Raw genomic sequence first — 24,889 nt, forward strand, 5'->3', positions numbered from 1 at the left:
TAGCAATGCACTTCTAATTGCACTTGCTCCGACCGCAAGGCACTACAGAGAGTAGTGCGTACGGCCCAGTACATCACTGGGGCTAAGCTGCCTGCCATCCAGGACCTCTACACCAGGCGGTGCCAGAGGAAGGCCCTAAAAATTGTCAAAGACCCCAGCCACCCCTGTCATACTGTTCTCTCTACTACCGCATGGCAAGTACCGGAGTGCCAAGTCTAGGACAAAAAGGCTTCTCAACAGTTTTTACCCCCAAGCCATAAGACTCCTGAACAGGTAACCAAATGGCTACCCGGACTATTTGCATTGTGTGCCCCCCCCCAACCCCTCTTTTACGCTGCTGCTACTCTGTTCATCATATATGCATAGTCACTTTAATTGTACATTCATGTACATACTACCTCAATTGGCCCGACCAACCAGTGCTCCCGCACATTGGCTAACCAGGCTATCTGCATTGTGTCCCACCACCCGCCAACCCCTCTTTTACGCTACTGCTACTCTCTGTTCATCATATATGCATAGTCACTTTAACCATATCTACATGTACATACTACCTCAATTAGCCTGACTAACTGGTGTCTGTATGTAGCCTCGCTACTTTTATAGCCTCGCTACTGTATATAGCCTGTCTTTTTACTGTTGTTTTATTTCTTTACCTACCTATTGTTCACCTAATACCTTTTTTGCACTATTGGTTAGAGCCTGTAAGTAAGCATTTCACTGTAACCTGTTGTATTCGGCGCATGTGACAAATAAACTTTGATTTGATTTGATTTAATGGACTGGGTTCACAGAGGTGGAGGGATTTACTGGGTAACCAGGTCACACTGGGTTCATAGAGGTGGAGGGATTTACTGGGTAACCAGGTCACACTGGGTTCACAGAGGTGGAGGGATTTACTGGGTAACCAGGTCACACTGGGTTCATAGAGGTGGAGGGATTTACTGGGTAACCAGGTCACACTGGGTTCACAGAGGTGGAGGGATTTACTGGGTAACCAGGTCACACTGGGTTCACAGAGGTGGAGGGATTTACTGGGTAACCAGGTCACACTGGGTTCACAGAGGTGGAGGGATTTACTGGGTAACCAGGTCACACTGGGTTCATAGAGGTGGAGGGATTTACTGGGTAACCAGGTCACACTGGGTTCATAGAGGTGGAGGGATTTACTGGGTAACCAGGTCACACTGGGTTCATAGAGGTGGAGGGATTTACTGGGTAACCAGGTCACACTGGGTTCACAGAGGTGGAGGGATTTACTGGGTAACCAGGTCACACTGGGTTCACAGAGGTGGAGGGATTTACTGGGTAACCAGGTCACACTGGGTTCATAGAGGTGGAGGGATTTACTGGGTAACCAGGTCACACTGGGTTCACAGAGGTGGAGGGATTTACTGGGTAACCAGGTCACACTGGGTTCACAGAGGTGGAGGGATTTACTGGGTAATCAGGTCACACTGGGTTCACAGAGGTGAAGGGATTTTCTGGGTAATCAGGTCACACTGGGTTCACAGAGGTGGAGGGATTTACTGGGTAACCAGGTCACACTGGGTTCACAGAAGTGGAGGGATTTACTGGGTAATCAGGTCACACTGGGTTCACAGAGGTGGAGGGATTTACTGGGTAACCAGGTCACACTGGGTTCACAGAGGTGGAGGGATTTACTGGGTAACCAGGTCACACTGGGTTCACAGAGGTGGAGGGATTTACTGGGTAACCAGGTCACACTGGGTTCACAGAGGTGGAGGGATTTACTGGGTAATCAGGTCACACTGGGTTCACAGAAGTGGAGGGATTTACTGGGTAATCAGGTCACACTGGGTTCACAGAGGTGGAGGGATTTACTGGGTAATCAGGTCACAGTGGGTTCATAGAGGTGGAGGGATTTACTGGGTAACCAGGTCACACTGGGTTCACAGAGGTGGAGGGATTTACTGGGTAACCAGGTCACACTGGGTTCACAGAGGTGGAGGGATTTACTGGGTAATCAGGTCACACTGAGTTCACAGAAGTGGAGGGATTTACTGGGTAATCAGGTCACACTGGGTTCACAGAGGTGGAGGGATTTACTGGGTAATCAGGTCACAGTGGGTTCATAGAGGTGGAGGGATTTACTGGGTAACCAGGTCACACTGGTTTGTTACTGTTTATTACTGTTTGTACGTTGATTGGGTGCTTTGTGTGTTTGAGCTGATCTGAATCCTATATAAAAAGCTCTTAAACGATGCCGAATTATAATTATTTTCCCGACACTGGTCAAAGACCCAAATAAGATTACTTTAAATACAGTCAAAGGGAACGTGATAAGATAATTGTATCGGAGTCCCTTTTTGATATGCCGGGAGGTAATTGTGACCTCTCGAAAGAACTGTTACATTTATCTAAGCGCCAGACGAGAACGCATCTACATATAGTCACTCTTAGTGATTATGTGCGTCAAGCCATTATTCCACGGGGACTCAGGTGGCAAAAATAACCATCATTGGGACAGCGCACAGATGATTTCTGGGAGCGCTGGTGTGCCATCCTGAACAAATGCTTGATTGATTTAATGACATGAATTGTTGACCAGTTGAAAAAGCATTTGATTGAAATGGATTGAAGAGAAACACACAGCTCTGCAAGGAGCTGTTAATGATGATGTCATATTCAATGAACTGACGACAACTAACCAAGCGCTCCAGGACAAGTTGTCTACAGAAATAAAGGAACTTAAAATCAAAAAATTCAACCAATACAAAAAAGACAAGGCCGAGGACAAAGTCTACTTCTGGAGAAACCCTGACAAGAGGTCCTGCTCCTCCTCTCCATGACAGGCGCAGGATGCTGTTTCCTTCTATCCACCCCGTCTGACCAACACTACAACCAGCGCCTCATCTGCTTCCAGTGACAGTTATTCTATCCACCCCGTCTGACCAACACTACAACCAGCGCCTCATCTGCTTCCAGTGACAGTTTTTTATCCAACGAGAGACTGGGCCGACGGAAGCGCGGAGGTGGCCGCGGACACGCGCACCGACGAGATGCCGCACCTGAAGGGGTAAGAAGAAACGACTACCAGAGGCAGAGGGGACCGTTCACACGGTCCCAGAACCCACGAGACTGAGTGTCTTCAATTTATCAAGCAACATATTGAGCCCTGCCCATGTCTCCTTGCTTTGTAAAGGACACCAGCAGTATGATCTCAGAACAGCTCCCCTCCTTTGTAAAGGACACCAGCAGTATGATCTCAGAACAGCTCCCCTCCTTTGTAAAGGACACCAGCAGTATGATCTCAGAACAGCTCCCCTCCTTTGTAAAGGACACCAGCAGTATGATCTCAGAACAGCTCCCCTCCTTTGTAAAGGACACCAGCAGTATGGTCTCAGAACAGCTCCCCTCCTTTGTAAAGGACACCAGCAGTATGATCTCAGAACAGCTCCCCTCCTTTGTAAAGGACACCAGCAGTATGATCTCAGAACAGCTCCCCTCCTTTGTAAAGGACACCAGCAGTATGATCTCAGAACAGCTCCCCTCCTTTGTAAAGGACACCAGCAGTATGATCTCAGAACAGCTCCCCTCCTTTGTAAAGGACACCAGCAGTATGATCTCAGAACAGCTCCCCTCCTTTGTAAAGGACACCAGCAGTATGATCTCAGAACAGCTCCCCTCCTTTGTAAAGGACACCAGCAGTATGATCTCAGAACAGCTCCCCTCCTTTGTAAAGGACACCAGCAGTATGATCTCAGAACAGCTCCCCTCCTTTGTAAAGGACACCAGCAGTATGATCTCAGAACAGCTCCCCTCCTTTGTAAAGGACACCAGCAGTATGATCTCAGAACAGCTCCCCTCCTTTGTAAAGGACACCAGCAGTATGATCTCAGAACAGCTCCCCTCCTTTGTAAAGGACACCAGCAGTATGATCTCAGAACAGCTCCCCTCCTTTGTAAAGGACACCAGCAGTATGATCTCAGAACAGCTCCCCTCCTTTGTAAAGGACACCAGCAGTATGATCTCAGAACAGCTCCCCTCCTTTGTAAAGGACACCAGCAGTATGGTCTCAGAACAGCTCCCCTCCTTTGTAAAGGACACCAGCAGTATGGTCTCAGAACAGCTCCCCTCCTTTGTAAAGGACACCAGCAGTATGATCTCAGAACAGCTCCCCTCCTTTGTAAAGGACACCAGCAGTATGATCTCAGAACAGCTCCCCTCCTTTGTAAAGGACACCAGCAGTATGATCTCAGAACAGCTCCCCTCCTTTGTAAAAGACACTAGCAGTATGATCTCAGAGCAGCTCCCCTCCTTTGTAAAAGACACCAGCAGTATGATCTCAGAACAGCTCCCCTCCTTTGTAAAGGACACCAGCAGTATGGTCTCAGAACAGCTCCCCTCCTTTGTAAAGGACACCAGCAGTATGGTCTCAGAACAGCTCCCCTCCTTTGTAAAGGACACCAGCAGTATGGTCTCAGAACAGCTCCCCTCCTTTGTAAAGGACACCAGCAGTATGATCTCAGAACAGCTCCCCTCCTTTGTAAAGGACACCAGCAGTATGATCTCAGAACAGCTCCCCTCCTTTGTAAAGGACACCAGCAGTATGGTCTCAGAACAGCTCCCCTCCTTTGTAAAGGACACCAGCAGTATGGTCTCAGAACAGCTCCCCTTTTTAAAGGACACCAGCAGTATGATCTCAGAACAGCTCCCCTCCTTTGTAAAGGACACCAGCAGTATGATCTCAGAACAGCTCCCCTCCTTTGTAAAGGACACCAGCAGTATGATCTCAGAACAGCTCCCCTCCTTTGTAAAGGACACCAGCAGTATGATCTCAGAACAGCTCCCCTCCTTTGTAAAGGACACCAGCAGTATGATCTCAGAACAGCTCCCCTCCTTTGTAAAAGACACTAGCAGTATGATCTCAGAACAGCTCCCCTCCTTTGTAAAGGACACCAGCAGTATGGTCTCAGAACAGCTCCCCTCCTTTGTAAAGGACACCAGCAGTATGGTCTCAGAACAGCTCCCCTCCTTTGTAAAGGACACCAGCAGTATGGTCTCAGAACAGCTCCCCTTTTTAAAGGACACCAGCAGTATGATCTCAGAACAGCTCCCCTCCTTTGTAAAGGACACCAGCAGTATGATCTCAGAACAGCTCCCCTCCTTTGTAAAGGACACCAGCAGTATGGTCTCAGAACAGCTCCCCTTTTTAAAGGACACCAGCAGTATGATCTCAGAACAGCTCCCCTCCTTTGTAAAGGACACCAGCAGTATGATCTCAGAACAGCTCCCCTCCTTTGTAAAGGACACCAGCAGTATGGTCTCAGAACAGCTCCCCTCCTTTGTAAAGGACACCAGCAGTATGATCTCAGAACAGCTCCCCTTTTTAAAGGACACCAGCAGTATGATCTCAGAACAGCTCCCCTCCTTTGTAAAGGACACCAGCAGTATGATCTCAGAACAGCTCCCCTCCTTTGTAAAGGACACCAGCAGTATGATCTCAGAACAGCTGCCCTCCTTTGTAAAGGACACCAGCAGTATGGTCTCTAGTATTGTATCTCTTGATCCTCTCCCTGATAATACTTTGTTAGTTACTTTTGATGTTGAGTCGTTATACACGAATATTCCACACGGGGCGGTATTGAAGCTATGGAACATTTTCTTCCTCAACGTGACCCTAATGAACTACCTTCCAGTGCATGTATTATAACATTGGTTGAAATAGTACTCACACACAACTACTTCATGTTTCTAAATGATTTCTTTATTCAGACGAAGGGTACTGCTATGGGATTCCCCATGGCTCCTAACTATGCTCATTTGTATGTGGGTTACATGGAGAAACAGTCCATTTTCGATCCTCTCAAAAAACAATTATAGCCTAACATCATTATTTGCAAATGGTATATTGATTATATTTTTGTTCTATAGAGGGGTGATGCAAAACAGCTCCAGGCGTTCCATACTTTTCTTAACTCTTGTTCTGAGCACCTGAGATTTACTATGCAATCTGATACACGTCAAATCAGTTTCCTTGATCTTCTGATCCTGTGTGAGGATAATGTTCTATACACAGATCTTTACAGGAAACCTACTGATCGTAACAGCTTGTTGAGGGCTGATAGTTGTCACCCACTTCCCTTGAAAATAGTTTGCCCTACAGCCAATTCTGTCGAATCAAAAGAATTGGCAAAAAATAATCCGATTTCGTGTCACGACTTCCGCCAAAGTCGGTCCCTCTTCTTGTTCGGGCGGCATTCGGCGGTCGACGTCACCGGCTTTCTAGCCACCGCCGATCCACTTTTCATTTTCCATTTGTTCCATTTGTTCCATCTGTATGGTCTTTGTCTTATCACACCTGGCTTCACTCAATCAATTACTTGTTTATTATTTAACCCTCTGTTCCCCATGTTGTATTTGTGAGTGATTGTTTATTGTATTTTCGGTCCGTCATGGTGGGCTCGTGATGTTACTTTCTACATTTGTCATTTTGAGTAAAAGTACGTTGATTACTCATATTTACTGTCCTGCGCCTGACTCTCTACACCAGCTACACACAGGACCCTTACATTTCGACAGAAATATGGCTGAGACGCAAAGAAAATTCAAGGAGAGGGGGTACAAAAATGGTCAGATTAATATTGCCATTGAGAAAATTCAAAGCAAACCGAGACATGACCTTTTTCAAGGACAGTCTCACAAAAGAAGTATTCTTGCATTCTAACTACCCGCTATTCAAGGTGTTCTGAACAAATTAAGGGAATCGTTCACAAATATTGGCACATTCTAAGCTCCGATGATAGTATCAGTAATGTGTTTTTGGACCTTCCCTTGATCGTATTCTCGCTGGGCAGAAATCTCAGAGATCAATTGGTAAACTCTGATTTACCACCCCAAGATATCCCTGCACAACGTCTATTTGCACCCCTACAGGATGGAAACTACAAGTGTAATGGCTGTGCTCAATGTAATGGCACTTACAAATGTAGATCCTTCAAACTCCCCCAAACAGGGAAACAGATCCCAATCAAAGGTGTTATCACGTGCTCCACTAAGGCAGTATTTATCTTATAACTTGTCCTTGTGGTAAAAATGATGTGGGTAAAACAAAGCACGAATTAAAAGTATGAATCTCGGAGCGTCGTAGCACCATTAAGTGACAAAACTCAACGTACCCAGTCGCGGCCCACTTTTTGGAAGAAAACTACTCGATTTCGTCACTACGTTATATCGACATCGAACATGTCACCCTCCCTAGGAGAGGCGGTGACCTCGACAATTTATTGTTGAAATGAGAGGTTGCCTGGATCTTTAATTTAAAGACTCTTGCTCCCTTCGGTCTCAACGTAGATTTTGATATGAAGCCATTCTTGTGATTATTGTGATTGTGCTGTTGTAAATGTTTGTAGGCCTATGTAGCCACATTGTATCTATGATCGTACGCAATCATTCATGTTTTTGATATAAAAAATAACATATCTGAGAATTAACCAATGATATCAGGCCACAACCGGCCATGATTACAGACACCTTTGTGTGTCCTTTGACACTATATAAACTAGTGAGGCAACGTTGGTTATTAGGTTATTAAATTATTGCATCTGAGCTCTTAGAGTGTACGCCTCTCCTTTCATTTTTCAAGTGTTCTACTCCGCTAGCCAGCACCTCGCCTAAATTGGTGTGTGTTTCTTTCTCCTCTAGATTATTATGTTGTCATGTCTTCCCTAGACAGGTAGGCGGAGGAATACCTAGTACCTGGACAGGCAGAGGAATACCTAGTACCTGGACAGGCGGAGGAATACCTAGTACCTGGACAGGCAGAGGGATAGTACCTGGACAGGCAGAGGGATAGTACCTGGACAGGCAGAGGGATAGTACCTGGACAGGCAGAGGGATAGTACCTGGACAGGCAGAGGGATAGTACCTGGACAGGCAGAGGGATAGTACCTGGACAGGCAGAGGGATAGTACCTGGACAGGCAGAGCGATAGTACCTGGACAGGCAGAGGGATAGTACCTGGACAGGCAGAGCGATAGTACCTGGACAGGCAGAGCGATAGTACCTGGACAGGCAGAGCGATAGTACCTGGACAGGCAGAGGGATAGTACCTGGACAGGCAGAGGGATAGTACCTGGACAGGCAGAGGGATAGTACCTGGACAGGCAGAGCGATAGTACCTGGACAGGCAGAGGGATAGTACCTGGACAGGCAGAGGGATAGTACCTGGACAGGCAGGAGGATAGTACCTGGACAGGCAGGAGGATAGTACCTGGACAGGCAGAGGGATAGTACCTGGACAGGCAGAGGGATAGTACCTGGACAGGCAGAGCGATAGTACCTGGACAGGCAGAGGGATAGTACCTGGACAGGCAGAGGGATAGTACCTGGACAGGCAGAGGGATAGTACCTGGACAGGCAGAGGGATAGTACCTGGACAGGCAGAGGGATAGTACCTGGACAGGCAGAGGGATAGTACCTGGACAGGCAGAGGGATAGTACCTGGACAGGCAGAGGGATAGTACCTGGACAGGCAGAGGGATAGTACCTGGACAGGCAGAGGGATAGTACCTGGACAGGCAGAGCGATAGTACCTGGACAGGCAGAGGGATAGTACCTGGACAGGCAGAGCGATAGTACCTGGACAGGCAGAGCGATAGTACCTGGACAGGCAGAGCGATAGTACCTGGACAGGCAGAGGGATAGTACCTGGACAGGCAGAGGGATAGTACCTGGACAGGCAGAGGGATAGTACCTGGACAGGCAGAGGGATAGTACCTGGACAGGCAGAGGGATAGTACCTGGACAGGCAGAGGGATAGTACCTGGACAGGCAGAGGGATAGTACCTGGACAGGCAGAGGGATAGTATCTGGACAGGCAGAGCGATAGTACCTGGACAGGCAGGAGGATAGTACCTGGACAGGCAGGAGGATAGTACCTGGACAGGCAGGAGGATAGTACCTGGACAGGCAGAGGGATAGTACCTGGACAGGCAGAGGGATAGTACCTGGACAGGCAGAGGGATAGTACCTGGACAGGCGGAGGGATAGTACCTGGACTGGTGGAGGGATAGTACCTGGACTGGTGGAGGGATAGTACCTGGACTGGTGGAGGGATAGTACCTGGACTGGTGGAGGGATAGTACCTGGACTGGTGGAGGGATAGTACCTGGACAGGCAGGGGGATAGTACCTGGACAGGCAGGGGGATAGTACCTGGACAGGCAGGGGGATAGTACCTGGACTGGTGGAGGGATAGTACCTGGACTGGTGGAGGGATAGTACTTGGACTGGTGGAGGGATAGTACTTGGACTGGTGGAGGGATAGTACTTGGACTGGTGGAGGGATAGTACTTGGACTGGTGGAGGGATAGTACTTGGACTGGTGGAGGGATAGTACTTGGACTGGTGGAGGGATAGTACCTGGACTGGTGGAGGGATAGTACCTGGACTGGTGGAGGGATAGTACTTGGACTGGTGGAGGGATAGTACTTGGACTGGTGGAGGGATAGTACTTGGACTGGTGGAGGGATAGTACTTGGACTGGTGGAGGGATAGTACCTGGACTGGTGGAGGGATAGTACCTGGACTGGTGGAGGGATAGTACCTGGACTGGATAGTACCTGGACTGGTGGAGGGATAGTACCTGGACTGGTGGAGGGATAGTACCTGGACAGGCAGGGGGATAGTACCTGGACTGGTGGAGGGATAGTACCTGGACTGGTGGAGGGATACAGTAACAGAGGCCTACCTGGAGCAGGTGGCGAAGGCGGTGGTGAAGGGCGTGATGAGGCCGGACAGGAAGCTGAAGGGGTTCTTGCGTGTGAACCCAAAGTAGATGAGAGGCAGGACGACCCCCCCGTGGATGATATGACCCAGGACGGAGGCGAATATGTATTTCCCCAGACTGGTCACCAACAGAACCACATCCTCCATCTCCACTATCTTACTACCCACCAGGAACATGATGCCGAACGGGACGTACCTGAGGTAGGAGAAATATAGAATGTATGCCATTTGGTGAGGTGATGATAAACAGAATATTTAGTTTTGCTGCAGATTTATTTGAAAGGAAAACCTAAAATATTTATCAGAAATGTAATTAAATGTTAAATTTGATTCAACATAAGTAGGCACCTTCCCAGTCAAAAAGTAGCTTCTCATTTCAGAGTCAAATGCATAGCGTCAGCAGCCTACAACACCTCCTGCACTTCTTAAGGAATAAACAGTATGGACTTTATCTAGTGAGCCATCAGAAGCTCCTCTTGTTTTCCCTTGGGAATAGTCTTGGGAACCAGGAGAGGCTAATCACATGATCTGGGTTGTTTAAGGTCACTCACCACATGATCCAGGACACCAGCACCATGGTGGCTTCATTGAAAGCATTGAAGAAGCGTATGAGCTCCTCCCCCTCCTCTCCCAGCTTCCTCAGTGCCACCCCGAACACCATGGCAAAGAGAACCAGGCCCAAGATGTTCATACCATCTGGTTCTGTCCCCACAGGAACCTACATAGAACACATAACACACTTTTGTTTATGTATGGTTGTTATTTAAAAAATATATATAATCAAAACACAGAACATCATAACACAGAATATCAAAACACATAAAATAGAACATTAGACCATAAAACATCAGAACACAGAACATCAGAGCATAAAACATCAGAGCATAAAACATCAGAACATAAAACATCAGAGCATAAAACATCAGAACATAAAACATCAGAACATAAAACATCAGAACATAAAACATCAGAACATAAAACATCAGAGCATAAAACATCAGAGCATAAAACATCAGAACATCAGAACATCAGAGCATAAAACATCAGAACATCAGAACATAGAACATCAGAACACAAAACATCAGAACACAGAACATCAGAACACAGAACATCAGAACACAGAACATCAGAACACAGAACATCAGAACACAGAACATCAGAACACAGAACATCAGAACACAGAACATCATAACAAAGAACACAGAACATCAGAACACAGAACATCAGAACACAGAACATCAGAACATAGCCTTTCAGTTTATTTGATTCAGTAGGCTACCATTTAAATAGCCTCCTCAAATGATATTCAGACCAGAGAAAAGAGCAATGCTCCCATTGACCCCTTTAGGGGGGACCCACCACTATTAGCACTGGTCGGAGGAGGGTCTGCCATGTCTGTTCATCAGTACCCCTCATAGACTGGTAATTCTCTGTCAATGAATGAGCCAAGCATTTCTATGGGAGCGTCCCAAATGGTACCATAATCCCTATAAAGCGCCATAGGGCCCTGGTTAAAAGTAGGGCACTATATAGGTAATAGAGTGGCATTTGGGATGCATTCCCTTGTCAGTCTGACAGCTGGGTACAAGAGGGCGATTCAGAAAGGGACTGGCTCTGTCCCCTCCGATCCTTGTCACCCCTCCCAGTCTTCTCTTCCTCCGCGGGCCCTGTGACAGCTGGGCCAAACTACCCAGCTGAGTGATGACATGGCTGGGCTTCCTTCCAGCCTCGCTTGGAGGTCAGGTCAACAAATCAGGAAAATGGTCACGTTCCAAGCCGACTACAGTGCAGTGGAGCTGCACACATTAACCCTTGCATGCTGGTGATCTGTGTGGTTTGTTGGCATTTAGTTTCTTTGGGACATCCTCCCCTGTGAAGTGCCTACATGTTTTCACCTCATGAAGCTCCTTGGGATCAAAACGTTGTCAACAGAGGTGAGAGTTGGGAGCATCTGCAGGAACAGGGTGTGCAGGCCTTTCTATTCTTTATACATCTGCAGGAACAGGGTGTGCAGGCCTTTCTGTTCTTTATACATCTGCAGGAACAGGGTGTGCAGGCCTTTCTATTCTTTATACATCTGCAGGAACAGGGTGTGCAGGCCTTTCTGTTCTTTATACATCTGCAGGAACAGGGTGTGCAGGCCTTTCTGTTCTTTATACATCTGTAGGAACAGGGTGTGCAGGCCTTTCTATTCTTTATACATCTGTAGGAACAGGGTGTGCAGGCCTTTCTATTCTTTATACATCTGTAGGAACAGGGTGTGCAGGCCTTTCTGTTCTTTTTACATCTGTAGGAACAGGGTGTGCAGGCCTTTCTGTTCTTTATACATCTGCAGGAACAGGGTGTGCAGGCCTTTCTGTTCTTTATACATCTGTAGGAACAGGGTGTGCAGGCCTTTCTGTTCTTTATACATCTGCAGGAACAGGGTGTGCAGGCCTTTCTATTCTTTATACATCTGCAGGAACAGGGTGTGCAGGCCTTTCTATTCTTTATACATCTGCAGGAACAGGGTGTGCAGGCCTTTCTGTTCTTTATACATCTGTAGGAACAGGGTATGCAGGCCTTTCTGTTCTTTATACATCTGCAGGAACAGGGTGTGCAGGCCTTTCTGTTCTTTATACATCTGTAGGAACAGGGTGTGCAGGCCTTTCTATTCTTTATACATCTGCAGGAACAGGGTGTGCAGGCCTTTCTATTCTTTATACATCTGCAGGAACAGGGTGTGCAGGCCTTTCTGTTCTTTATACATCTGCAGGAACAGGGTGTGCAGGCCTTTCTATTCTTTATACATCTGTAGGAACAGGGTGTGCAGGCCTTTCTGTTCTTTATACATCTGCAGGAACAGGGTGTGCAGGCCTTTCTATTCTTTATACATCTGCAGGAACAGGGTGTGCAGGCCTTTCTGTTCTTTATACATCTGTAGGAACAGGGTGTGCAGGCCTTTCTGTTCTTTATACATCTGCAGGAACAGGGTGTGCAGGCCTTTCTATTCTTTATACATCTGTAGGAACAGGGTGTGCAGGCCTTTCTGTTCTTTATACATCTGTAGGAACAGGGTGTGCAGGCCTTTCTGTTCTTTATACATCTGTAGGAACAGGGTGTGCAGGCCTTTCTATTCTTTATACATCTGCAGGAACAGGGTGTGCAGGCCTTTCTGTTCTTTATACATCTGTAGGAACAGGGTATGCAGGCCTTTCTGTTCTTTAGGCTTTTAAAATGGTAGACTACTGAATCTTCCTCAGACAGGTGGGAGCTCATATCATCTGTGCTGACTGGACCGTGACATAAGTATCTTGGTGATACAGAATTTGTTCACTTTTTTCAAAGGTCTTCTGAAATTCACACAGAAATAAAAACAGAGAAAAAATTCTGTCACCACGTTTTCCTATAGTGATGATTGACCTTCTCACCCCAGCTCTGTACACATGCACACAGACAAACACACACTCAGCAATGCCAACCAGCCACTACGTCTGAGTGTATCTGGACAAAGGGCGCTCCAGGAATATATCCTTGCCAGGAATCCATCCTCGGGCCGTGCCAGACCAGTGTTCCCTGTTTGGACTCTCTCTCTTAAAGGCAGAGTCGTTGGTCAAACTAACATGCTAGCTGGCCAACAGTCCAGGCCTGCCTGGCTATATAAGGGCTGAATATGACACATGGCATAACTGAACAAACACAGGACAGTGACTGACATTGACGTCACAACAGAGTAGCTTGGTCTGATCAGGGTTAAGGATGTGGATGAATACTGATCACTGAACAGTTCATCACCGATCACTTTTTAAAGAAAGAACCGTTAAACTTGTATTGAGTCCTTTCTGTTTGTTACCAGGCTCCAGTGAAGTTGCTATGTGTGTTGCTATGGAAACGGAGGGTCACTTGCGTAGCGTATCGTGACAAGTGTCTTCCACATTGGCCAGTGAATCATAGAACAGTGTGAGTGTGTACAGTGCGTTGTACAGTACGTTGTGCTCCTCTTCTGTGTTTGCTGTCCTCCCACTGGTCTCTCATAGCTGTTTGGGACGTACCCCCAATACCAGACCCAGGGCTGTTTGGGACGTACCCCCAATACCAGACCCAGGGCTGTTTGGGACGTACCCCCAATACCAGACCCAGGGCTGTTTGGGACGTACCCTCAATACCAGACCATGAGCTGTTTGGGACGTACCCCCAATACCAGACCATGGGCTGTTTGGAACGTACCCTCAATACCAGACCCAGGGCTGTTTGGGATGTACCCTCAATAACAGACGTAGAATATGCTGACTAGGATCTTCACTCCATTTCCACTTTCTTCATGTCTGTTTCGTTATTTGCCCTGTCTGTGGACCAGCCCCCTCCTGTCCGTGGACCGACCCCCTCCTGTCCGTGGACCGACCCCCTCCTGTCCGTGGACCAGACCCCCTCCTGTCCGTGGACCAGACCCCCTCCTGTCCGTGGACCAGACCCCCTCCTGTCCGTGGACCAGACCCCCTCCTGTCCGTGGACCAGACCCCCCTCCTGTCCGTGGACCAGACCCCCTCCTGTCCGTGGACCAGACCCCCTCCTGTCCGTGGACCAGACCCCCTCCTGTCCGTGGACCAGACCCCCTCCTGTCCGTGGACCAGACCCCCTCCTGTCCGTGGACCAGACCCCCTCCTGTCCGTGGACCAGACCCCCTCCTGTCTGTGGACCAGCCCCCTCGACCATCTCCAACACAGACACCTGTTCTTTTATAGTGTGTGTTTCCAATGTGTCTTTGTTCGTACTGTACTGTGGTTGTAATTCCACTTCCCTAAAAGTTGTCATTCATTTGGTATTTTGGTCTTTCTTGGACGAATAGCCTATGACAGGCTAAATGAGACCCTAACAAACAATCAAACCAACAAATATGAGGGATGTCATAATAAGTACCTTCTGGTAGAGGATGGTTCCATTGGTGTCGTTTCCCACAGCGACCATCTTGTAATCAGTGGCATACTGTGACACGGAGGAAGAGACAGAGAAAACATCAATCATATAAACAACAAATAAACAACAATTACTCTGAGGTACATGTATGTTAACAAAGCCATTCATAAACAAGTAACTAGTTATATTAAAGTACTTAGGATCAAGTATTTATTGTCAGATGTATTAAGCGTTTACACCTGTGCAAGGTTTGCTGCAATATTCTTCAGAATGAAAGCTAAAACCATGAGTCATTTTTACATTCTAGCTCTATGATTGTGATCCTTCTGAACTCTACATTCTATGTTTTATACCCTTCAATAAATAACAGGTTAGCATCAGTACATGCAAACACTAAGCAGACGAGACCCTGTTTCAGAGATGTGTCTTTAGTTCCTGTGCTGGTGAATGCCTGTTTCAGAGATGTCTTTAGTTCCTGTACTGATGAATGCCTGTTTCAGAGATGTGTCTTTAGTTCCTGTACTGATGAATGCCTGTTTCAGAGATGTGTCTTTACTTCCTGTGCTGATGAATGCCTGTTTCAGAGATGTGTCTTTAGTTCCTGTGCTGATGAATGCCTGTTTCAGAGATGTGTCTTTAGTTCCTGTACTGATGAATGCCTGTTTCAGAGATGTGTCTTTAGTTCCTGTGCTGATGAATGCCTGTTTCAGAGATGTGTCTTTAGTTCCTGTGCTGATGAATGCCTGTTTCAGAGATGTGTCTTTAGTTCCTGTGCTGATGAATGCCTGTTTCAGAGATGTGTCTTTAGTTCCTGTGCTGATGAATGCCTGTTTCAGAGATGTGTCTTTAGTTCCTGTGCTGATGAATGCCTGTTTCAGAGATGTGTCTTTAGTTCCTGTGCTGATGAATGCCTGTTTCAGAGATGTTTCTTTAGTTCCTGTGCTGATGAATGCCTGTTTCAGAGATGTGTCTTTAGTTCCTGTGCTGATGAATGCCTGTTTCAGAGATGTTTCTTTAGTTCCTGTGCTGATGAATGCCTGTTTCAGAGATGTTTCTTTAGTTTCTGATAAAAAAAGAAGAAAAAAAGAATAAGATAAAAGTAATTTTAGTAAGAACTGACTGTTCTTTATGGGACCAGAGACCAGCAGAGACACTAAGCAACTTTAGAGCTGTGGTGGAGAGGACCTGGCAGCCAGAGACCAGCAGACAATGGCAGAGACCCCTCTCCCTGTTCACACACACACACACACACACACACACACACACAAATAGCACTGATGTCACTAGCCAGCCCAAAATGGTGAATATTAATGTTCCTTTTAATGGCATAGAATGATCTTCTTGCTTTGTCTCTGAGCTAATTTACCGCCATGCGAAAGCTACCTGTGTTGCTGATATCCTAGATACACTATATATACAAAAGTATATGGACACCCCTTTAAATTAGTGGATTCGGCTATTTCAGCCACACCCATTGCTGACAGGTGTATAAAATCTAACACACAGACATGCAATCTCCATAGACAAACATTAGCAGTAGAACGATCTTACTGAAGAGCTCCACTTTCAACGTGGCATCGTCATAGGATGCCACCTTTCCAACAAGTCAATTCTTCAAATGTCTGCCCTGATAGAGCTGCCCTGATCAACTGTAAGTGCTGTTATTGTGAAGTGAAAACGTCTAGGAGCAACAACAGCTCAGCGACGAAGTGGTAGGCCACACAAGCTCACAGAATGGGACCACCAAGTGCTGAAGCTCGTAGAGTGTAAAAATTGTCTGTCCTCGGTTGCAACACTTACTACCGCGTTCCAAGCTGCCTCTGGAAGCAATGTCAACACAAGAACTGTTCTTCGAGAGCTTCATGAAATGGGTTTCCATGGCCGAGCAGCCGCACACAAGCCTAAGATTACCATGCGAAATGCCAAATGTCGGCTGGAGAGGTGTAAAGCTCGCCGCCATTGGACTCTGGAGCAGAGGAAACATTCTCTGGAATTATGAATCACGCTTTACCATCTGGCAGTCACACTAATCTGGGTTTGGCGGAAACTGTAAAGTTTGGTGGAGGAGGAATAATGGTCTGGGGCTGGTTTTCATGGTTCGGGCTAGGCCCTTTAGTTCCAGTGAAGGGAAATATTAATGCTACAGCATACAATTCCAACTTTGTGGAAACAGTTTGGGGAAGGCCCTTTCCTGTTTCCGTGCACAAAGCAAGTTCAATAAAGAAATGGTTTGTTGAGATCGGTGTGGAAGAACTTGACTGGCCTGCACAGAGCCCTGACCTCAACCCCATCGAATACCTTTGGGATGAATTGGAATGCTGACTATTTGCCCAACATCAGTGTCCAACCTCACTAATGCTCTTGTGGCTGAATGGAAGCAAGTCCCCATACCAATTTTCCAACAACTAGTGGAAAGCCTTCCCAGAAGAGTGGAGGCTGTTTTAGCAGCAAAGGAGGAACCAACTCTATATTAATGCCTATGATTTTGGAATGAGATGTTCGGCGAGCAGGTGTCCACATACTTTTGGTTGTGTAGTTTTTGGTGTTTTCTAACAGAACTGTGTCCAAATAGAATTTATATTTGTGATCCTGATTTCCTTACCTCTCTTGGAAAATCATTATATTTGTTTTCTTTAGGTTAACTGTCAGAGCCCAGGTCTGACAGAACCTGTGATTACTTGTCAGAGCCCATGTCTGACAGAACCTGTGATTAACTGTCAGAGCCCATGTCTGACAGAACCTGTGATTAACGGTCAGAGCCCAGGTCTGACAGAGCCCATGTCTGACAGAACCTGTGATTAACGGTCAGAGCCCATGTCTGACAGAACCTGTGATTAACGGTCAGAGCCCATGTCTGACAGAACCTGTGATTAACGGTCAGAGCCCAGGTCTGACAAAACCTGTGCAGATGATCTAGGTGCTGCTGTAACTCCTCCTTAGTGGGAGACAGCAACCCCAGGTCATCTGCGTACAGCAGACACTTGATTTCAGTGTTGTGTAGGGTGAGACCAGGTGCTGCAGATTTCAGTGTTGTGTAGGGTGAGACCAGGTGCTGCAGATTTCAGTGTTGTGTAGGGTGAGACCAGGTGCTGCAGATTTCAGTGTTGTGTAGAGTGAGACCAGGTGCTGCAGATTTCAGTGTTGTGTAGGGTGAGACCAGGTGCTGCAGATTTCAGTGTTGTGTAGAGTGAGACCAGGTGCTGCAGATTTCAGTGTTGTGTAGGGTGAGACCAGGTGCTGCAGATTTCAGTGTTGTGTAGGGTGAGACCAGGTGCTGCAGATTTCAGTGTTGTGTAGAGTGAGACCAGGTGCTGCAGATTTCAGTGTTGTGTAGGGTGAGACCAGGTGCTGCAGATTTCAGTGTTGTGTAGAGTGAGACCAGGTGCTGCAGATTCCAGTGTTGTGTAGGGTGAGACCAGGTGCTGCAGATTTCAGTGTTGTGTAGGGTGAGACCAGGTGCTGCAGATTTCAGTGTTGTGTAGGGTGAGACCAGGTGCTGCAGATTTCAGTGTTGTGTAGGGTGAGACCAGGTGCTGCAGATTTCAGTGTTGTGTAGAGTGAGACCAGGTGCTGCAGATTTCAGTGTTGTGTAGGGTGAGACCAGGTGCTGCAGATTTCAGTGTTGTGTAGGGTGAGACCAGGTGCTGCAGATTTCAGTGTTGTGTAGGGTGAGACCAGGTGCTGCAGATTGTTCTAATGATTTGGCCAAGTCATTAATGCAGATGTTAACTAGTGTTGGACTAATTGAGCAGCCCTGTTTGTTGCCAATTTTAACCACACATTTGTTTTTAGTGTACATTGATTTAATAAGATCACCCGTTTCTATTAATTTATCAAAAATAAATTTGAACAAATTTGAACAAATTCTTCCTTGAAGTCTCTAAAACATGAGTAGATGAGTGTGGAGGGTATAAATGTGGTCTGGTCTTTCTCTATCTCTCTCTAAAACATGTATGTTTCAGTCCATCAGTACCTGTCTCTTATTTCTCTCTCTCTCTGTCTCTCCCTCCCTCTCTCTTTCTTTAAAATATGTTTCAGTCCGTCAGTGCCAAAAGGGGCCATTCTCGGTGGGCAGTGCCTACATATGTAATCTGTGTTCAGGATGGTTGAAGATTAGATTCCCTCTCCCTCTCTCTCCGTCCCCCCCTCCATCTCTGTCACCCCCCTCTCTCTGCCCCCCCCTTTACTCTACCACATCCCATCTGCCTGATGCCTGTACCCTACTTTGGGGGCTCCTTCTCTGGGTAGTCAGTCTGCCTCCTCAGCCTGTCACTCCGGCAGTTTGTCCTATGTTAGCTGACATAGTTTGAGGAAGTGGGGGCCTCCAGACTTAATTGAATTATGTCTATCCCACACCAAAAGAGAGGGGAGTTGGTTTTACCATGATGTAGTACTACAGTAGATGACAACAGGTTTTACCATGATGTAGTACTACAGTAGATGACAACAGGTTTTACCATGATATAGTACTACAGTAGCTGACAACAGGTTTTACCATGATGTAGTACTACAGTAGCTGACAACAGGTTTTACCATGATGTAGTACTACAGTAGATGATGACAACAGGTTTTACCATGATGTAGTACTACAGTAGATGACAACAGGTTTTACCATGATGTAATACTACAGTAGATGACAACAGGTTTTACCATGATGTAGTACTACAGTAGATGACAACAGGTTTTACCATGATGTAGTACTACAGTAGCTGACAACAGGTTTTACCATGATGTAGTACTACAGTAGATGACAACAGGTTTTACCATGATGTAGTACTACAGTAGATGACAACAGGTTTTACCATGATGTAGTACTACAGTAGATGACAACAGGTTTTACCATGATGTAGTACTACAGTAGATGACAACAGGTTTTACCATGATGTAGTACTACAGTAGATGACAACAGGTTTTACCATGATGTAGTACTACAGTAGATGATGACAACAGGTTTTACCATGATGTAGTACTACAGTAGATGACAACAGGTTTTACCATGATGTAATACTACAGTAGATGACAACAGGTTTTACCATGATGTAGTACTACAGTAGATGACAACAGGTTTTACCATGATGTAGTACTACAGTAGATGACAACAGGTTTTACCATGATGTAGTACTACAGTAGATGATGACAACAGGTTTTACCATGATGTAGTACTACAGTAGATGACAACAGGTTTTACCATGATGTAGTACTACAGTAGATGATGACAACAGGTTTTACCATGATGTAGTACTACAGTAGATGACAACAGGTTTTACCATGATGTAGTACTACAGTAGATGACAACAGGTTTTACCATGATGTAGTACTACAGTAGATGACAACAGGTTTTACCATGATGTAATACTACAGTAGATGACAACAGGTTTTACCATGATGTAGTACTACAGTAGATGACAACAGGTTTTACCATGATGTAGTACTACAGTAGATGACAACAGGTTTTACCATGATGTAATACTACAGTAGATGACAACAGGTTTTACCATGATGTAGTACTACAGTAGATGACAACAGGTTTTACCATGATGTAGTACTACAGTAGATGACAACAGGTTTTACCATGATGTAGTACTACAGTAGATGACAACAGGTTTTACCATGATGTAGTACTACAGTAGATGACAACAGGTTTTACCATGATGTAATACTACAGTAGATGACAACAGGTTTTACCATGATGTAATACTACAGTAGATGACAACAGGTTTTACCATGATGTAGTACTACAGTAGATGACAACAGGTTTTACCATGATGTAATACTACAGTAGATGACAGCAGGTTTTACCATGATGTAATACTACAGTAGATGACAACAGGTTTTACCATGATGTAGTACTACAGTAGATGACAGCAGGTTTTACCATGATGTAATACTACAGTAGATGACAGCAGGTTTTACCATGATGTAATACTACAGTAGATGACAACAGGTTTTACCATGATGTAGTACTACAGTAGATGACAGCAGGTTTTACCATGATGTAGTACTACAGTAGATGACAGCAGGTTTTACCATGATGTAGTACTACAGTAGATGACAACAGGTTTTACCATGATGTAATACTACAGTAGATGACAACAGGTTTTACCATGATGTAGTACTACAGTAGATGACAACAGGTTTTACCATGATGTAATACTACAGTAGATGACAACAGGTTTTACCATGATATAGTACTACAGTAGATGACAACAGGTTTATTAAAACTAAATGATATTGTTCTTCGTGTTTTGTTAATGTTTGGTATCAGTAATATGAATGAAAAGGCATTACATGGATGTCATTTCTCATTCCTGACCCGCTGATGATTATTATTCAGCTCTGTGTGTGTGTGTGTGTGTGTGTGTGTGTGTGTGTGTGTGTGTGTGTGTGTGTGTGTGTGTGTGTGTGTGTGTGTGTGTGGTCTTGTTCTTCTCTATCCTCGTGGGGACCTGAAATCCCTAAATGTCCCCATGAGAACATGCATAAAAGGACACATATTTGTGTGTGTGTGTGTGTGTGTTCCTCCCCAAACATTGAACCCTCCTGACCCTCTTTTAGCCTTAATAGACAGACACTCACACAGTTCCAGGAAATGGTACCGGGCAGCCACTGGGCACATTAAAGAGCAACGAGGCGAGACAGGTTGCTAGGCTGTTTGGAATGGAATCACCTCACTATGGTAACGGTTGGTGAAAGGAAGATGAGAGGTGCTAAGACGAGAGGGAGAGCAGAACTCTCTTTATTCTGAGTCTCTTCATTAATGACCTTATATAGACTTTTAACGCTAAGGAAAGGATTTATGGTATACATATATATATATATGAAGAGGTGTGCATAGGACAGTATGTGTGTGTGTGAGAGAGACGGAGAGGTGGAGAGAGACAGAGAGAGATGAAGAGAGAAAGAAAGTTAGAGAAAGAGATGAAGAGAGGCGAGAGAGACTGATAGGTAGAGAGAGAGAGGAGAGAAAGATGACGAGGGGTGAAGAGAGAGAGAGAGATACTTACAGAACGGAATGCTGCAGCCACAAGGTTAGCTGGGAACAAATTCCTGCAGAGGAAGACAAGATGAACAATTGAGGTTTCATTAATGTGTTAGTCTTGAACCAGGGGTACATCCTAATAATATCCCCTTTCTCCTGAAGTGTGCACTTGTTCACTACTTCCCACAAATCTTGAAGCATTGGATTGGTGGAGGCATGGATTAGTGGGAGTTTCCTTCATATTTCTTAAACCAGTAATCTCCTTATGAATGTTTTTTTAAATGTTTTTATTGAACCTTTATTTAACTAGGCAAGTCTGTTAAGAACAAATTCTTATTTACAATGACGGCTTACCGGGGAACAGTGGGTTAACTGCCTTGTTCAGGGGCAGAAAGACAGATTTTTACCTTGTCAGCTCGGGGATTTGATCAAGCAACCTTTCAGTTACTGGCCCACTAGTGGTTAGAAGTGATGGGAAGTGAACAAGTGAACACTTTGAGGCAGGAGACATACTTGGGACAAAGCCCCTCTCTCTGGTTCATCATTAACACAACAAAAAACATTTAACCACTACAAAGCAAGCCTTACACGATGAATAACCACAGAATCTGCGTAAATTCACAACTTCAATCGTACATGTTTTTCTCTGATTACATTATATTAATGAAAGCAGAGGTTAAGAAACAAATTAAATGTTTAAATCAATTGTTCAATGAGGCCATGGAATTTATTGAACAATGGCATTTATTGAACTGATAAACAAACAACTCTTAAAGGAGAAGTTGACCCAAAATCCAGGGACTCCCAAGTGATTCCATATATTGAAACTAGTTCAGTGGAGTTGGCCCTCTCCCCCTCTAGTGGAGAACTGAAACAGCTGCAGGTCACGTGACTAGTGACGTTGCTGGCTCTGCTCCGTTGACAATGAATGCACAAATACGCAAACTGTGGACAAATTCATCGTTTTATTGAAAGTGTACGGCCACATTAGCTAATTTTATCAAAGGTACTAGCTGTTTTGAATCAGGAAATGTGTACTTTTCTACCTAAAATATATGTGATTATTTTATATAATATTTTATGTAGCCGACTGCCATAGCAGCAGAGATACGTAACAACTGACAACAGAGCAGTTGTTAATTTACCCACATAGTTAAACCACATAATGCTGGGGTGCATCACTGCCCACATAGTTAAACCACATAATGCTGGGGTGCAGCACTACCCACATAGTTAAACCACATAATGCTGGGGTGCATCACTACCACATAGTTAAACCACATAATGCTGGGGTGCAACACTACCCACATAGTTAAACCACATAATGCTGGGGTGGTTCACTACCCACATAGTTAAACCACATAATGCTGGGGTGGTTCACTACCCACATAGTTAAACCACATAATGCTGGGGTGCAGCACTACCCACATAGTTAAACCACATAATGCTGGGGTGGTTCACTACCCACATAGTTAAACCACATAATGCTGGGGTGGATCACTACCCACATAGTTAAACCACATAATGCTGGGGTGGTTCACTACCCACATAGTTAAACCACATAATGCTGGCTCTGCTCCGTTGACAATGAACGCACAAATACGCAAACTGTGGACAAATTCATCGTTTTATTGAAAGTGTACGGCCACATTAGCTAATTTTATCAAAGGTACTAGCTGTTTTGAATCAGGAAATGTGTACTTTTCTACCTAAAATATATGTGATTATTTTATATAATATTTTATGTAGCCGACTGCCATAGCAGCAGAGATACGTAACAACTGACAACAGAGCAGTTGTTAATTTACCCACATAGTTAAACCACATAATGCTGGGGTGCATCACTACCCACATAGTTAAACCACATAATGCTGGGGTGCAGCACTACCCACATAGTTAAACCACATAATGCTGGGGTGCATCACTACCCACATAGTTAAACCACATAATGCTGGGGTGCAGCACTACCCACATAGTTAAACCACATAATGCTGGGGTGGTTCACTACCCACATAGTTAAACCACATAATGCTGGGGTGCAGCACTACCCACATAGTTAAACCACATAATGCTGGGGTGGTTCACTACCCACATAGTTAAACCACATAATGCTGGGGTGCATCACTACCCACATAGTTAAACCACATAATGCTAGGGTGGTTCACTACCCACATAGTTAAACCACATAATGCTGGCTCTGCTCCGTTGACAATGAATGCACAAATACGCAAACTGTGGACAAATTCATCGTTTTATTGAAAGTGTACGGCCACATTAGCTAATTTTATCAAAGGTACTAGCTGTTTTGAATCAGGAAATGTGTACTTTTCTACCTAAAATATATGTGATTATTTTATATAATATTTTATGTAGCCGACTGCCATAGCAGCAGAGATACGTAACAACTGACAACAGAGCAGTTGTTAATTTACCCACATAGTTAAACCACATAATGCTGGGGTGCATCACTACCCACATAGTTAAACCACATAATGCTGGGGTGCAGCACTACCCACATAGTTAAACCACATAATGCTGGGGTGCATCACTACCACATAGTTAAACCACATAATGCTGGGGTGCATCACTACCCACATAGTTAAACCACATAATGCTGGGGTGGTTCACTACCCACATAGTTAAACCACATAATGCTGGGGTGGTTCACTACCCACATAGTTAAACCACATAATGCTGGGGTGCAGCACTACCCACATAGTTAAACCACATAATGCTGGGGTGGTTCACTACCCACATAGTTAAACCACATAATGCTGGGGTGCATCACTACCCACATAGTTAAACCACATAATGCTGGGGTGGTTCACTACCCACATAGTTAAACCACATAATGCTGGCTCTGCTCCGTTGACAATGAATGCACAAATACGCAAACTGTGGACAAATTCATCGTTTTATTGAAAGTGTACGGCCACATTAGCTAATTTTATCAAAGGTACTAGCTGTTTTGAATCAGGAAATGTGTACTTTTCTACCTAAAATATATGTGATTATTTGATATAATATTTTATGTAGCCGACTGCCATAGCAGCAGAGATACGTAACAACTGACAACAGAGCAGTTGGTAATTTACCCACATAGTTAAACCACATAATGCTGGGGTGCATCACTACCCACATAGTTAAACCACATAATGCTGGGGTGCAGCACTACCCACATAGTTAAACCACATAATGCTGGGGTGGTTCACTACCCACATAGTTAAACCACATAATGCTGGGGTGGTTCACTACCCACATAGTT

The 24,889-nt window shown here is 45.3% G+C and overlaps 1 protein-coding gene across 1 annotated transcript in view; it reads right to left on the minus strand.

Annotated features, from left to right (window-relative positions):
- Window positions 1-24,889, minus strand: part of slc1a4 (solute carrier family 1 member 4) — a 38,303-nt gene that overhangs the window by 7,258 nt on the left and 6,156 nt on the right. Inside the window, exons 2-5 of the mRNA XM_038960749.1 lie at window positions 21,650-21,692; window positions 14,649-14,714; window positions 10,304-10,470; window positions 9,715-9,948 (exon numbers count right to left, since the gene is read on the minus strand). Of these exons, the coding sequence (XP_038816677.1) occupies window positions 9,715-9,948; window positions 10,304-10,470; window positions 14,649-14,714; window positions 21,650-21,692 (510 nt within the window). The remainder of the gene's footprint in view (window positions 1-9,714; window positions 9,949-10,303; window positions 10,471-14,648; window positions 14,715-21,649; window positions 21,693-24,889) is intronic.

Source organism: Salvelinus namaycush, chromosome 22 (assembly GCF_016432855.1).
Source record: "Salvelinus namaycush isolate Seneca chromosome 22, SaNama_1.0, whole genome shotgun sequence".
In the NCBI taxonomy this organism is placed as follows: Eukaryota; Metazoa; Chordata; class Actinopteri; order Salmoniformes; family Salmonidae; genus Salvelinus; species Salvelinus namaycush.